This window comes from Hippocampus comes, unplaced genomic scaffold (assembly GCF_001891065.2).
Source record: "Hippocampus comes isolate QL1 unplaced genomic scaffold, H_comes_QL1_v1.1 scaffold7, whole genome shotgun sequence".
Lineage (NCBI taxonomy): Eukaryota > Metazoa > Chordata > Actinopteri > Syngnathiformes > Syngnathidae > Hippocampus > Hippocampus comes.
This window is the reverse complement of record NW_017842060.1, coordinates 6,367,645-6,382,937: the sequence shown is the minus strand read 5'-3', so window position 1 is coordinate 6,382,937 and position 15,293 is coordinate 6,367,645. Positions and strand designations below refer to the sequence as shown.

Sequence of the window (15,293 nt, the reverse complement as noted above, 5' to 3'; positions counted from 1 at the left end):
ATGACCGTGAATTTAAAAAAAAAAAAAGAAAAAAAAAAAAACAGTCCGCGGAGGCGTGAACAATGAACCATAGTGAAGGGGGGAAACTGTGTTCTTGTGATGTACTTTCCTGAACCGACCTATTGCGTTTATCATACACCGCAATCCAAAATGCATGCTTGGGAATTACCGTTCTTTTATTTACACTACCTCGGAGCAGAAAATCAATCATCTGCCTTTAGTTTATTTCTCACATTTATGGATACCGCCGCTAAGTGTCCCGCCGTCGCCTAGCAACTCACATTTTTCATACTTCTCGCCTCTGATGGACCGACAAGATTCTGTTAAAGCCTCATGACACGCAGTGACTTTTAAAAGGCTGTGTGTCCGTTCAGGAATGCTTAGTCACGGGCTCAGTCGGACGCACACTGACGGTGATGCTCTTTTTTTCCCCCCCTATCTTTGCTTAGCTGTTCTGTACTTAAGAGTGTGAATGATCTCACTGTTTGACTGCCAGCTTCACCCCAGAGAGAAACAGACTGAGAAACTGCGCGCAGAGAGAGGCAAAACGAGAGAACAAGCACGGATTATCTTGGAGAAGGCACGATTCTATGCTTTAGCGCTCAATGGTAAAGGTGTATCTAATAAACTGTCCAGGGGGAGTAGAATTTAAGCAGCATAATTAAAATTATATATGTGTATATATATATATATATATATATACACACATACCTGTATCTATATGTCTTTCCTTACAAATCCATTCATCCATTTTCTATTGTACCTTTCCTTATTATGGTCAATGAGCTTGAGCCTTCCACCCTGGACTGCCAGTCGGTAGCAGGGCATGTACAAGACACACACACTCACACACACAGAAATAGACAAAGAGGCACACAAACAAAATGTCCTCCAAACAGAACCAAAACTTTGGATACACACGTCTCTGTCCTGGCTGCCCGGTAAAATGTAGCTCAAGTTTATGATCCCAAAAAGCTTACTATGCTGTCATTGATTAAAATGTTATAATTTGGCCGCTAGGTGCTCGCGGGAGAAGCTGGCACTCTAATTTACATTTCAATCAATGACAGCGTAATACTTATTATTATTTTTTTTTGGTTTAGTTTTTTTCGGTGTAATGAATTAGTGATTGTTTATAGCGAATTAAACTAGCTACTGAACACGATTTTGTGTTGATGTTGGTATGCAATGCTATATTACAGCAAAGTAAAATACACATAATGCCAATTTGAACTCTGCGGTGTTCGGTAATTCAAGCAAAATCGCATTTTGAGATGTCATGATTCCGCTGGACAGCAACAGTATGTAGTGTGTAGTTGCTGAATATTTAATAACCCTGTATGGTTTTTCTATATATGGCGGAACTGGCCATATTTGTCACAATCACCTGAATTAGCACTCTCGTGAAAGTGAAAAGACTGGAAAAAAATGGTGCAGACTCTTAAGTAGGTCGCTGCATCGTTTTAATCTTTTTTTTTTTTTTTTAATGAATAGTTTTAGCTGATAAAATAACGATATTATCGTGAGTTTAGTGTCCCTTTCATCTACCATCTGTCATGTGAACATGGACATTATTATGTCTACCATACACTCTTGTTTAATTAACATAGATTCTGTTCTGATTCTGGGCAACAGTAAATGTTTCTTTGGATCGAATTCAGTCTTAAAAAAAATATATCTTCAAAATAGTTCTGGCCATACTTTGTCCATAGCCATGTTGTGGGAGAACATCAAACACGCTCATCAGATTCATGTCCAGAAATGACATCCATCACCAGACTGTGCGCTTTATGTCCAACCAAGACTTCTAATTATAGAATCGGAAACATGAGCCAGCTCATGAAGCTGCCTGGTGAAAAGGACAATCAGACAAACGCCATGTGGGCAAAAGTATCGGGACACACCTGACCATTATGCTGACATCGAGCTTCCACTCCAAATATTGACCTCCTAAGTGTCTTTAAAGAAAAAAAAGGCGAAATCAGCACATTTACCTCAACTTCAGCTCAGTGACTTTCTAAAGCAGGGGTGTCAAACAAATTTTTGTCGCGGGCCACTTTGGAGTTACATCTTCTCTCGGAGGGCCGTTACAACAGTGAAACCGAATAAATGTTTAATCATCACATTGTCTTATTACTTGTACACAAAATAAATGATGGCTCACTAGTTTTGAAATCAGTCAAGTATGTGTTCAATTAGTGCTGAAGTGAGTGTAAACAGGGTAACAAACTTATTGCAAAATGTTACCGTTATTTATTACGTAAGACAATTTGAGATTTCGGTACAGATTTAAGCGCGGATCATAGAAGTTGACACCGATGATTTGCTTTCGCGGGCCACAAAATGACGTGGTGGGTCGGATCTGGCCCCCGGGCCTTGACTTTGACACCTGTGTTCTAAAGGATTAATTTGACTGGATTGCTTTTGCTTTTGCTTGTTTTTGTGAAATGTCATGATGATCGCACAACAGCAAATGTAACTTTTTTGCGGGCACAAGCAACTGTTTTGGTGTTGAAACCTTCTGTGCATTCAAGTCATACTTCTGCATTGGTCTTCATCTTCAATTGTCATATTTTATTAGCAGTAAGGCTGTTTGGCCTAACTCTTCCAATATTTCAGTCTGCAAATGGGATTTTTGATGGATTTTCATTTCCCACGGTGAAAGGGGACACAGTCTAGGATTGCAAAAAAAAAAAAGAAAAAATCAATCTGCTAATGAAGGCTGATAGAAAAGGATCGGGCCAATGTCCAGACAGTAATACAAAAAGCAGCGCTGTGCACATTAACCAGAGATGAAATATAATTTCGCGTCAAATCCCTCTATGATACGTCCAAAACACCGAGCCATGAGGTTTGAAAGGGTTGTACGATTGAGATGATTTGAGTCGGACGATCAGCCTTTGAATGTTAAACGGGGTTTATGCAGACTATAAGTGGAGAAGTAAGGACAACGGTGGTGACGTATTCAAGGTGTTTCACTTGACATGACCAAGGCTGTCACTTACTGCTGCTTATGGTTGAGCTCCGCCTCCTTGTTGACCAGGTCCTGTTTCAGGTTGGCCAGCATTTCCACCGAGACGTCCACCTGCCGGGAGAGTTCCAAGGCCTTGTCCTCAAGCTCTTGTTTCTCCTGGCTGAGCCGCTCGCTCTCGTGCTTGGCCCTCTCCAGCTCGGAGCTCTTTCGCTCCAGCTCGGCCTGGAGACGGCCTACGCGGGCCGCTATTTTCTGCTCCACCTACAAGACGACAGATGTTAAAGTCGCGCGCTAGTAAAGGAAACCATAGCGTTGCACATCTTACAGTAATGTAAGACATTATTCAAACCGATTCTGTAATTTTTATACCTGACGGCACTTCAAATTATGCTCCGTTATTCACTTAAAAATTCTCGTTCTCGCTCGGAGCATTTTGATGACGACCCGATTGGATGTTGTCGTGCGGATTCTGCTGCAATCGATGATGGACATGATTTGCACCGACGGAGCTGGACAAGAGACCGGAGACTTGGAGGCGCTGCTATGAAGATTTCTTCATTGACCAACCGGGCCGTGTTCAGAGGCATCTCCCTGCAGCGTTTTCATCTTAAATGGACTTTTACATCATTCTAGCTAACATGTTATAGTACAATATTGTGTCAAATGATGCCCACTCGGCATCCATTGCAGCCTGGTCATCCTGGAAGGGAGGATTTTCCCATCTGCGGCCCCTTCTCAAGGTTTCTCATTTTATCCCCAGATGGGCTGTTTGGAGTTTTCCTTGCCCTCCTGGGGGTTAAGTTTAGGGGATGTCAGTAAGATTTGTCAACTGTGGGCACGTGAAGCCCTTTGGAGACTTTGGGATTAAGGGGTGTATAAAACAAATGTGACTTGACAAGTACAACAATACATTCAGATCTGACTTAGAGTTCAATCATACGTGGAGTTAAAAAAAAAACAAAACTCTGCTATTTGCCATCGACAGAGTGGATCAGGGGATTATTTGAATCGCGTTCCTCCATTTTCATGCAATGGGCTGTTCCATCCCATAAAGTATTAAGCTTTTTCACTGTGAGGGTAAAGCTACGTCACTGACGGAAACAGTCAAAGGCGCTTTCCAGGAGCACTGCTGTAGGGGTCAGCTGACAAGACAATAAAGATGAAGTGGAGAGTAATACGAGTGCGGCTGTTCATTCTGAAGATATGATTACTAAAGCAATCAAAAGGGGAAACTACATTAAAGGACGATTTATGTTCTTATCAGTCACGAAGGCTTGGAATAATTTGCGTGTTAATCCCCAAGAAGGATTATTGATCTCGTTGATGATAAATATTCAAAATCTTTGCCATACACTAACGTGGGGGCCGGAGGGCCCCTAGAATGGGTTAGCATTGGGCCCCCAAATGACAACATTGGATGTCTCCTGTCCCCATCATCTGACTGGGTACTGGAATAAAAATGATCCTATTTACCTCTTCAGAAAGCTTCTCCATCCTTTCATCCAGCTCGAGACGCTCAAAGGCGCGCGCCTTCAACCTGGCCAGGCCTTCTTCATATGCCGCCTCCACTGCGCTGGCGGCGACGTTAGCTGCTACGGCCACGGCTGTACTGGGGTTCCCATAGGGGCCGGGGTCTGTGGATGTCATGGCCGTCTTCATCAAAATCTCCCCCAGAGGAAACTCCACATTGGGGATGTACCTGGCCGAAGTGTTGGAGCCCGCCGGCGTCAAACTCAGGTCGTCCACGCACGGAAGCTCGCGACAGGGGAAGCGGCGCTCTTTCAATGCCGACGGCTGCAGCGGCTCAAAGGGGTCGTTATCGTTGGGAGGCGGCAGGAGGGCTCCCTCCGTCACGAGGGGCAGCAGGGCGGCGGCGTCGCAAACGCTGTTGGACTTGGAGAGGACGTAGAGGGTCTCGTACGTGTGGTTGTACTCCAGGTGGGCACGCAGGGACGACAGGCTTCGGAAGCGCTTGTGCTCCCCACAGCGAGGACAGCGATACGGCAGGTCCAGAGAGGCCATGCCGTGCGAGATCTGTGGGGGGAGAGTTGGACGGCGCTCACGCAACCGGACGGTGGCGCCGGCGGGTTAAGAACCCATCGGATGCTCTCATGGTCACAACAGCAGCCGTCAATCAGCAGGGTGAGGACAGATCTTAGAAGTTCACATCATGGCAACTCTCGCTTGGTCTTTTCATGCCACCGTCACTGCCTAGAACAGAAAAAAACACAATAGCAGCTTGAGAGAATATAGTAAAAAAAATAAAAAAAAAAGTGATATTTTTATTTTTCGTACAGATAATAACTCTATTTTCGCTTAAATCTTCATCCCAATTACCCCATTCATGATGCTAAATTGTCCTTTGGTGTGAGTGTGAATGATTGTCTGGCGACCAGTCCTGCGTCAAACCCGACCCTTTACAATGTCAGCTAGGACACGCTTCAACTTAGCTGCAACCCTAACGAAGATAACCGCCGTACAAAATTGATGGATGGAATTTCTACACTAGGGTGTCCAACATATGGCCCACGGGCCGGAACCGGCCCTCAAGGAGGTTCAATCAGGCCCGCAGGATCATTTAAAAGTGAAAAAATGCATAAAAAACACGGAATGAATATTTTTAATAAGGTGCAATTCATGGCGTATCCACGAGGGGACACACTGTTTTGATCAGAGTAGAAGACAACAGCAGTCTCAGTCTTTCACTGAGACCCAACACAGCAGATGCTATCAAGGACATGTTCTTGTGCTTCTTTAGACCAAAACATAGGAAAGACATATTATTTTGGTTATTTATAACAGAGTATGGTATAATTTTAATGGTCCGGCCCACTTGACATCTACCGAGGCCGTATGTGTTCTACACCTTTCGGTCAATTACGATGTAACGCGTGGATTTGTACAAGCTTTCCAGCAACCGTACGGCTACACTCTGTATGGAGCGACTGATTTGCAAGTGAGGTGGTCATGAAACATGAAACTCATGTTTCACTAACCCGTCTTTTACTATTACGAGCTGTCATGTATGCTAAAGTACTCAAAGGATAACCAGGGGAAGCAAGAGGAAATGGATCCATTACCGAGAGTGCTCATGAAGCACCAAGAAGCCTTGGTTGGCTTGAGAGACTTAAGGCCACTTTATAATCAAAATAGAATCCCCTAATCAAGCACTGTGTTGATTAATAGGTCAAAGCCAGTCTTGGATGCCAAGGTACTCAAAATGATTGTTGATAGAATTAGCGGCTGTGTGTGCCGCAAGCCTAAATGCTGGCTTTGTTTTTCCGACAACATGGATAATCAGTGAAACCGTATAAGCATAACCAGACTATTGGAGCTCAGACCGCCGCCAAAGGATCAAGTGCTAATAAAAATGGTGGGAAAACAACGGTTTGTTTGCAGTTTCTGCAATCAGAAGTCTGGACTCTGACAAGAACAAAGCAAAATTGCCGGAAAAACAGTTTCATACTCGATCTCCACAATTCCATAGTCCTCAGTCTTTATTTTGCACCCATTTTGAACAATAAATCTTCAAACTATGATATATTTAGTAGGGCTGTTCAATATCACTTTTTTTCAGACTGATACCGGAATGAGTATCAACTCTCTGAGTACTCACCAATACCAAGCAATAATATATCAAATTTCATTTCACACATGGAGAAAAATGAACAAAAATTTTTCTTTCCGTTGCCGATGATGATTCGCCAAGGAGGACTTCAATTTAATACTTTTTTTCCTGCCTTTAGTATCGCTGCCCGGTATTGGCAGCATCTATGATGACCCAATACCTTAAAATCAAGCTGCTATTGGAACCGATACCAATACCTGAAAGCGGTACTCTCCCATCCCGAGTATTTAGACACATATTTATTTCAATTTACAGCGACTTTAACAATGTTACCGTATGATAATGTACCGCCATAAATAGTGATTCATAAGCTATTGACACCGACCCCAAAAGGTTTATAATTGCCTAAAAATGCAAAGCACTTTTTTTTTGCATTGGACGAGGATATGTCCTGACAAAGTAAAGCTCCACCCCTCACTTCAACAAGGGTAGTTGGCTCCAAGATGCCACCAGATGGCGCCAAAGCAATATCTTTATATGACAATTGGCTTTGGCCTGAGTACAAAAGCAACAGTTTGGTGAGTTGTTAAGACCGTCCACCACCACTATGCTGTTGTGGTTAGCAACAACGTTCAAATGGGTTTCGCATGAACAAATTTTCAACGTATGTCCCTTCTGTAAACTCTGATGATTACACTTGATGGGACAAAGAGGTGTCCATTTGAAGAACAACGGCAGTCCACGTTTTCAGATGAGCAAGCATTAAAGATGTGAGGGCCACCAGATGTTACAAGTGTGAGATCTTCTTCTCACCAAGTGCCCAGAAGCCACTCTCAACTATTGAGAAGTCTGGTGAGGCTGCAGAAAATAATGAAATAAATAAGAGTGTACGTACACGGCAAGCTGTGCCCACTCATCAAAGAGTTTTCCACAAGCACGACCACGATTTCTGCAGGCAGTTGGCGTCCCCGTCTGCTTCGCGGCAATATCCAATGAGGTAGGATAATGGAAGATGATGGAGGATGGCCTCGTAGCCACATGTTGCTTTTAGACATTCTGTCAATTATTTTTCTTGAACGTATTTAATTTCATACTTGTTTATCCGGGCCTGGTCACCAAGCTGTGCAAAGGCCCTCTTGGAATTGCTGTAATCGTCGTTTGGGGTGCCACGACATGCCCGAACATGAAAAGAAAAAAAAAAGAGGGGGAGCCCTGCATTCATTCGACGAGAAAAACATGTCAGTCATCAACCTTCAAACTAGTTGTGTCGAGTTTTGCATGATAGTAAGTGGAGGACCTTAAAAAGCAGGGAGGCGAGAGGAGCAGGGTGGACTGAGCAAAATATATGAAGAAAAAGTACGTTTTTTCAAAGTGGGTGTTAAGTCAAAATTCGTCTTTACAATAATAGGTTATATGTGGGCCCCACTAATCCAAACATAGTATTCAGATGAATATTGCATTTGTGGAATATAAATATGAATTAGAATACTCTGTTAAGACTCGTGGGGGCACTTAGAAAATACTCCTGTCAAGAAAATGTTTCACTTGACTTCCCCTTTAAGTCAGCAAAAGCAATGGTTTGTTCCTTTGTGCCTGGGGTGTTTAGTGCACATTTGTTTTGCTTGAATGTGTGAAAAAGAGAGTGAATCATGCTTGCCCTTTGTCACCCTTTTTGTTTTTGTTTTGTTTTTTTTTTTGTTTGTTTTTTAAATTTTTTATTTTAGCCATCGATATTACTCCATCGTGGTCAAACAAGCAGCCTGCTACCATGCACATAATAAAGGTGCCAAGACTTGTGTTGTAAGAGGTGTGACACGAATATCAGCCCACAGTTAAGCAATGAAGCTTTTTTTTTCCCACTGCGCTCCCGCAGTATATTCATAGTCCAGGCTGACATTGAACTGCACGAAAGTAAACAATAGTGTGGTGTATGCACTTAAAAGCAATTTGACATAACAAGCCCTTTGACACGTTGCCACACTCTTCTAGTAAGGAAACAGACAGTGTAAGCTACACGGGAGCTTAGCTAAGAGCTCCGCGAGGCCTGTGGGCCTCTGCGTGAGCATGTCAAAGTGTTTTCGCCCCGCTGAACACAACGGGACTTCCGTGACAGGACAAGTTCACTACCTGAGGCTCCTGAACTGACAGCCAAGGGCGCAGCAAAAGCACTTGTGATAAATTTGATCACACAGGGCCAGTTACTCCGCTTTCTGACATCGTTTTGGGCATACCATAATAACGGCACAAATAAAGGTTGACAAGAATTACCCATTGCACTCGTGACTTGTAAAACACGCAACGTGCTAGTTAATTTAGCAATGGTAATCTATTGTCATTCAGCCTGTCATGGATGTTTTTGGAATGAGGGAGGAAACCGGAGTACCCGGAGAAAACCCACGCAGGCACGGGGAGAACATGCAAACTCCCCACAGGAAGGTCGGAGCCGGGGGATCAAACACACGACTTCTGCACTGTGAGGTCGACACGCTAACCCCTGGACCACCTGGCCGCCAACAAGAATCCCTAAAGTCCACTACCTCCACATGTTTGAGTTTTGGGTACAAATGAAGACAAAAAGGTGAAGAGAAGCCCATTACTTGGCTGTTTTATTTTTAAATGTAACATTCTTAGTCCACGCACGGCGGGAACACTTTCTTCCTCTTTTTCATTTGCTTTGACAGTGAGCAATAGTTTGAAAACCACGCGAGCGAGGCCCTCAGGACTCCGTAAGGTGTCACTTTTTGTACAACACAACGAGAATGCGAAAGCAGCACTTTCTGTGGCTCGACAGAATCATTATTGGCAGCGAGGTCAGGGAGAGGATGGGGCGGTGAGACTGAACGTCTTCCGCCAATGATCGCTGACGGGCACACAAATAACAACCGACACCCGCCCGCAACCCACCACGTCTGCCACTGTCTACTATTGATCCACAAAAGGGTCTGATGAAACAATTACACCCTTGCGTGCAGACATCATCAAGGCATACAGGACGTAACAGGGGGAGCTCATGGGTCACTGCAGTGTGAAGCGGAGGCACGCTGGATACAGGCGATGGCCAAAGTACAGTCCACGGACCACATACAGTTTGCTCCGTACCCCTCAACTCGGACCATCGGATTACAATGTGAAGAATCTTTTGTTTTTTGTTTTTTTCATCAGGACAAATAGCACTCTATTGTACTTTACGCAAAATAATGGAAACATATTTTAACTGGATGATGCCATTTCTGAGTAAAAAGCACGTGAATGCAGACATGGTAAATGGAAAAATATGGACATGATCGTGAACGAGGCGGAATGGTGAAAGATGTGGAATGATGTGAAATTATATTGAAATGTGAAAAAATGTGCAATAAGTCGCTGAAAAATGTGGAAGGACATTGATGGTTTAGGAAATGATGTGGAATGGAATTTGAATGGTCGGTAAGGATAATGAATGACACTGAATTATGCAGAATGATATTGTAGAATATTAGTTGAAAATTATGGAACACTATGGTATTTTTTTTTTCTTATGTTTATACTGAATGATACTGGAAGACATGGAATGTTGTGGAATGCTAACACGTTGTCACTCAGATGGGACAGCCTCTAGAACCTCAAACATACCACAGGTACAAACTGTGTCCTTGAAAAACACACACACACACACACACACACACACACACACACACACACACACACACACACACACACACTCCAGATTCTGTGTTTAAGATTGGCGACGCAGCCTCCAGGAAGGATATGAGAAGCAAATGAGCCAGACAACGGCCGCTGGGATAAGTGGATGAATGGCTGAGGTCTTCTCATGTATATAGCATATCTCAAAGCTGAGAAGACGTGATATGCAAGAGATACACATAGTGGGCCATTCTACTGAAATGCTGTGCATTGCTAGATTCATATTTTTTGAATGAGATGCTAAAGTATTTATAGGTCCAGCAATTTATGGCATTTTGATCAGCAGCTATTGACTGTAACTAAATATGTAGAAAGTATATATATACTGTATATCCATCCATTCATTATCTTAGCCGCTTATTCTCATGACGGTCGCGGGCATGAGGTGGGGTACACGCTGAAGTGATTGCCAGCCAATCACAGGGTACACATAAACAAACAACCATTCGCGCTCACAATAAGATAAGATAAGATAAGAAAACCTTTATTAGTCTCGCAATGGAGAAATTCCCAATTCACAGCAGCAAAGTTATGAAAGGAAGAAGTAGAACAACAAAATATAGGAGCTGCTGGAAAGGCAGCCACTCTCGCGGCGCCATTTTGAAGTCATAATAACAAAAATAACACAACACAACACATAGGACAATCAATCAAGGTCTAATCAATCACAACTAAGGACAGTTTAAAATGTTCAGTTAACCTACGGTGCATGTTTTTGGAATGTGGGAAGAAACCGGAGTTCCCGGAGAAAACCCACGCAGGCACGGGCCATGCATGTAAACTCCAGACAGGAAGGCAGAGGCCGGATTCGAACCCACGACATCTGCACTGCGAGGCGGCCTTGTTAACCGCTGCGGTTCCTATCTCCAATCCTCACTGTACATCAATAATTTGGAGGAAAATATTTTCCTGATGACTGTTCCATTTGGGTAGAATGACCCATATATGGCTATGAAACACTCTGGAACAAGAACAGGAGACATCCAGTCAGAAAACCCAAGATTCTAGTTGTAGGTCCCCCCCCCCCCCCCACACCCATCTTGCATTACAAAAGGGAAGGCTATTCAACACGTTGCATAAGTGACATTTCCATATTTTTCTATGCACAGGGACTTTTAGATGGTGAGAAAAGTTGACACTCCCAAAGGCCAAAATCATGAGCCACATCTTTGATCCATAAGGGACGCTTGAATAAACAGCAATGCACAGGCGGCCCCAAAAATATTACAACGGCTATGAGCCAATGGTGTGAGAGAATCGATAAATAAAAATAGTGTCAAAGAAAATTACAATTAAACTTAGATTATTATGTCAGGGGAAGAATTAGTATGACACGTTTTACCTACTAAAACAACTCTCGTGAAACACTGAAGGTGGCAAACCATCAATCCAGCGAAACATTATTGTGTTTATGTACATCTACTGTGCATCGGTGCATGTGGTCCTTCACTGGCATGCGGTAAAAATGATGGACTCTTCATTTTGTGGAGTTAATGTCACACACACACACACACACACACACACACACACACACACACACACACACACACACACACACACACACACACACACACACGACTTCATGGATTCTCCCAAAGCACACACACGCTCAACGAGCGCATCGCAGCAAGGAGAGGGCAATCGGATTTCTTTACAGTATAAAATTGAAACGTAACACTGTCAGGGGTTTTCAGGCCTGTCACCAATTGATGAGATTCATAAAAAAAAAAATTTAAAAAATCACCGATCACTGGTAAGTGATGTCGCTAGAGATGAAACTCAACAAAGGTTTGCATTGCACATTCTGGTTCATTTTCTTTTTTTTTCTTCTTCTATCGCACTGAACAGCCAGAACAGACACATTTGTGTTTGTTTTACAGCATTGCAAAATTTGCGGTTCTCTGGTCGCAATCACAGTTTTCTCTTTTTACCCTTCTGTGATGTCATCACCTACATTAAATAAATAAAGAGAAGACTTTACTTGACCGCTTCTTGAGGGAGGCATTTATTTATCAAAAGCAGATGACCCAGCGAGTAATTCGGGGAAGATGTCTACCAGACGTACAGTAGTACCTTGAGATACGAGTGATCAGGGCAAAATGGTAAATAGTGATCAACATAACGAATAGCCTGTACTAGCTTGATGCTAACATATTACGGCCACTGCCATTGACATGCTAACGCTTATCACCAATAGAGTCGTCTTAGAACTCTATAAGCAACTGACATTTGAACACAAATGGTGTGACAACACATGTAGACAGAAAATAGGACAGTAATCTAAATGTTGGTCTCAGGCTAGTAGAACGAAGGACAACTTGACTCAGATTAAACATCTGCAGGACATTTGGAATACAGGTTCTACTCCAGTCACATGAACAAATATCAGCTGTCAGTCAAAAAGCGAGTGATGGAGAGTAAGGTGGGCAGACGGAATATTACACTCCACGGATCAATGCAAAAGTAAACAAGCACTCGCTTCTTAACCGTCTCACAATTGCCTGACTGCCATCATGAAAACCCGTTTATAGTCGCCTCTCACATATACGTTCATCCATCCGATATGAGGCTTTCTCAATATAATAATAATCGGCCAGAGTTTTACTCTCTCACTGTACGGCATAGGGTCCAAATGCAACTGTGTCGAAGATGACATGTTTTGACATGGGAGAAAGGCGTCTCTCATTTTCATTTTGAAGTCATCACTTCATAGCAATGAAAAATAATGGAGTCGAAGAAGTGCGATTTAAAATGAATGGGCATCAAGGAACTTCACTTATAATATTGCTGATGTAGCGCATCCATTTATGGTTTAAATCCATCCATCCCTTTTCCGATCTGCCTTATCCTCACAAGGGTCGCAAGGCGTGCTGGAGCCTATCCCAGCCGTCTTCGGGCAGTAGGCGGAGGACACCCTGAACTGGTTGCCGGCCAATCGCAGGGCACACAAAGACGAACAACCATCCACGCCCACACTCACACCTAGGGACAATTTTGAGTCTTCAATCAGCCTGCCATGCATGTTTTTGGAATGTAGGAGGAAACCGGAGTACCCGGAGAAAACCCACATGGGCACGGGGAGAACATGCAAACTCCACACAGGAAGGCCGGAGCTGGAATCGAACCCGGTACCTCTGCACTGTGGGGTTGACGCCCTAACCACTCATGACTTTTTTTTTTTGCATGTTTTTGTACTTGAAAATGCCGCTCCATTGGAAAATTAAACAAATGCTAAAAGAAACAATCGTGTAAAACAATCAGCCTGTAATCCATTCATCCATTGTTGTTGAAAGCGTTACGGGACCAAAAAATAGATTTTTACAAATAATCTGACGATTAATCGCAGATTGAAAATATTGGAATCGGCATCGGTCTCAAACGATCTATATCGGTCGAGCCCTACATTTCCCAACAACTGTCATGCTGTACACGTATGAGTTATAATACTGCAGTGCAGATAAGGCAAGTCACAAATGTGTTCACACAACCACACTGGAGTATGCTCCATCCCATCTCAGTATGCTGACAGCACCTTTTTGTCGTTTTCTCCGTTTTCTACAACAGCAGCAGCACAGTATGCACATGAGAGCACCAGTCCAATTTGTCACGCGTTGTAGTCACACGAGTTTGCCCAAACTCTTGCGCTCTTCCTGCCTCAGAGTCAGCATTGACATTTTTAATATTTAGGTGTCAAAAGGGTTGCGACATTACACTATTTTCACAAATGAAAGCTTTCAGCGGGAATTTATAGAAATGACAAGAGTAAACCAGGAATTTAAAAAAAATGGAAGGTTCACTCCAAAGCTTGATCTTAAATGTTTCATGCATCTATAGCATGCATCTATTCATCACCCAGTAGCTCTAATGATACACTTCCAATACATTCTCCGCAATTCCCATGGGAACTTCCTATTTACGATATTTAAAATATATATATATATATATATATTCTGTATATCCCCATCTTGGCTTCTTATGTAAATTTCCTCGAAACTTTCCACTTCCCCACCCCTTCGCCACAGTAGTGCACATAATTATCATGCACTTTAAAAATGGATGCACAAACCTCAGCGTATAAATATGTGTGCGTGCCCATTGGCCATTATCATCTCCTGTAGCAGCCTTACATGCAGGCCAAGCATCGGCTGCCCCATTGATCACCATCACACATGGCAGCCAGGCAGGTAGAGAGAGAGCACAGGCTGCAAAACATCTTGTGGGCGTGGACCAGCCTGAACTAGCAGCACATGACATTTTCTCGTAGCGTAAACGGTCGAGTGCCCCGCTAAGGTGCGCGGACGTGGGGTGCAGCTGCAGAAAAAGAGCCATGCTCAGTTGAGAACCCTCCCATCTCCTCCTCCTTTTAGCTTCACACCGCTAATCCGTGGGACGTCAATTAGCCGCACGGGAAGCGCCCATGACGCGATGGATTGGCCGCGTGCGCACACACACTCACACACAAACGCACACGCACTCTCACAAGAATTGATGATTTTTTTGTTTTGTTTTGTCATGGTGAAGGATGAAAAGACTCACCTCGGAATGTCAATCTTCTCGTGCTCATTTTCCCTCCCTTGGCCGCCACGGAGCAAGGAGGAAGCGCTCCAGCCTTCCTTGACGTCACAAGGCTGCAGCACGGGGGGAGAGAGAGAGAGAGAGAGAGAGAGAGAGAGAGAGAGAGAGATGCAAAAAAAAAAAGAAAACAGAAAAAGACAAAACTGAAAAATAATACACCCATCCGCCTCCCATCCTCCGAAAGTGAGTAGTGAGGTGCACAGTGCTAGGTTCTCAAACTGGGGGCTGCGGACCCCCGGGGGTCCACAAATCCTAGTTTGGGAGTCTGCAAAATAATTTGCAATACATTATGCTGTATTAAATGTATGTCTTTCTCGAGTGAAATTACCTATAGGCACTCTATAATACTATTCTTCATGAAAAAAAAGTCATAACATAATTTTTTAAAAAATTGAAGAATTCAACCGTTTTTGACAAATTATATTTTGTGCTTCAATTCAATATACAGGATATCCCATGAAAACGAGCACACACTTAAACAGCTGATAAATC

General features: G+C 43.3%; 1 protein-coding gene across 1 annotated transcript in view; it reads right to left on the bottom strand.

Annotated features, from left to right (window-relative positions):
• The window catches only part of fbxo41 (F-box protein 41), a 43,874-nt gene extending 29,026 nt beyond the window's left edge, over positions 1-14,848 (bottom strand). The window contains exons 1-3 of the mRNA XM_019862646.1: positions 14,763-14,848; positions 4,448-5,185; positions 3,006-3,235 (exon numbers count right to left, since the gene is read on the bottom strand). Of these exons, the coding sequence (XP_019718205.1) occupies positions 3,006-3,235; positions 4,448-4,996 (779 nt within the window). The 5' untranslated portion in view covers positions 4,997-5,185; positions 14,763-14,848. The remainder of the gene's footprint in view (positions 1-3,005; positions 3,236-4,447; positions 5,186-14,762) is intronic.
• Positions 14,849-15,293: the final 445 nt, after the last annotated feature.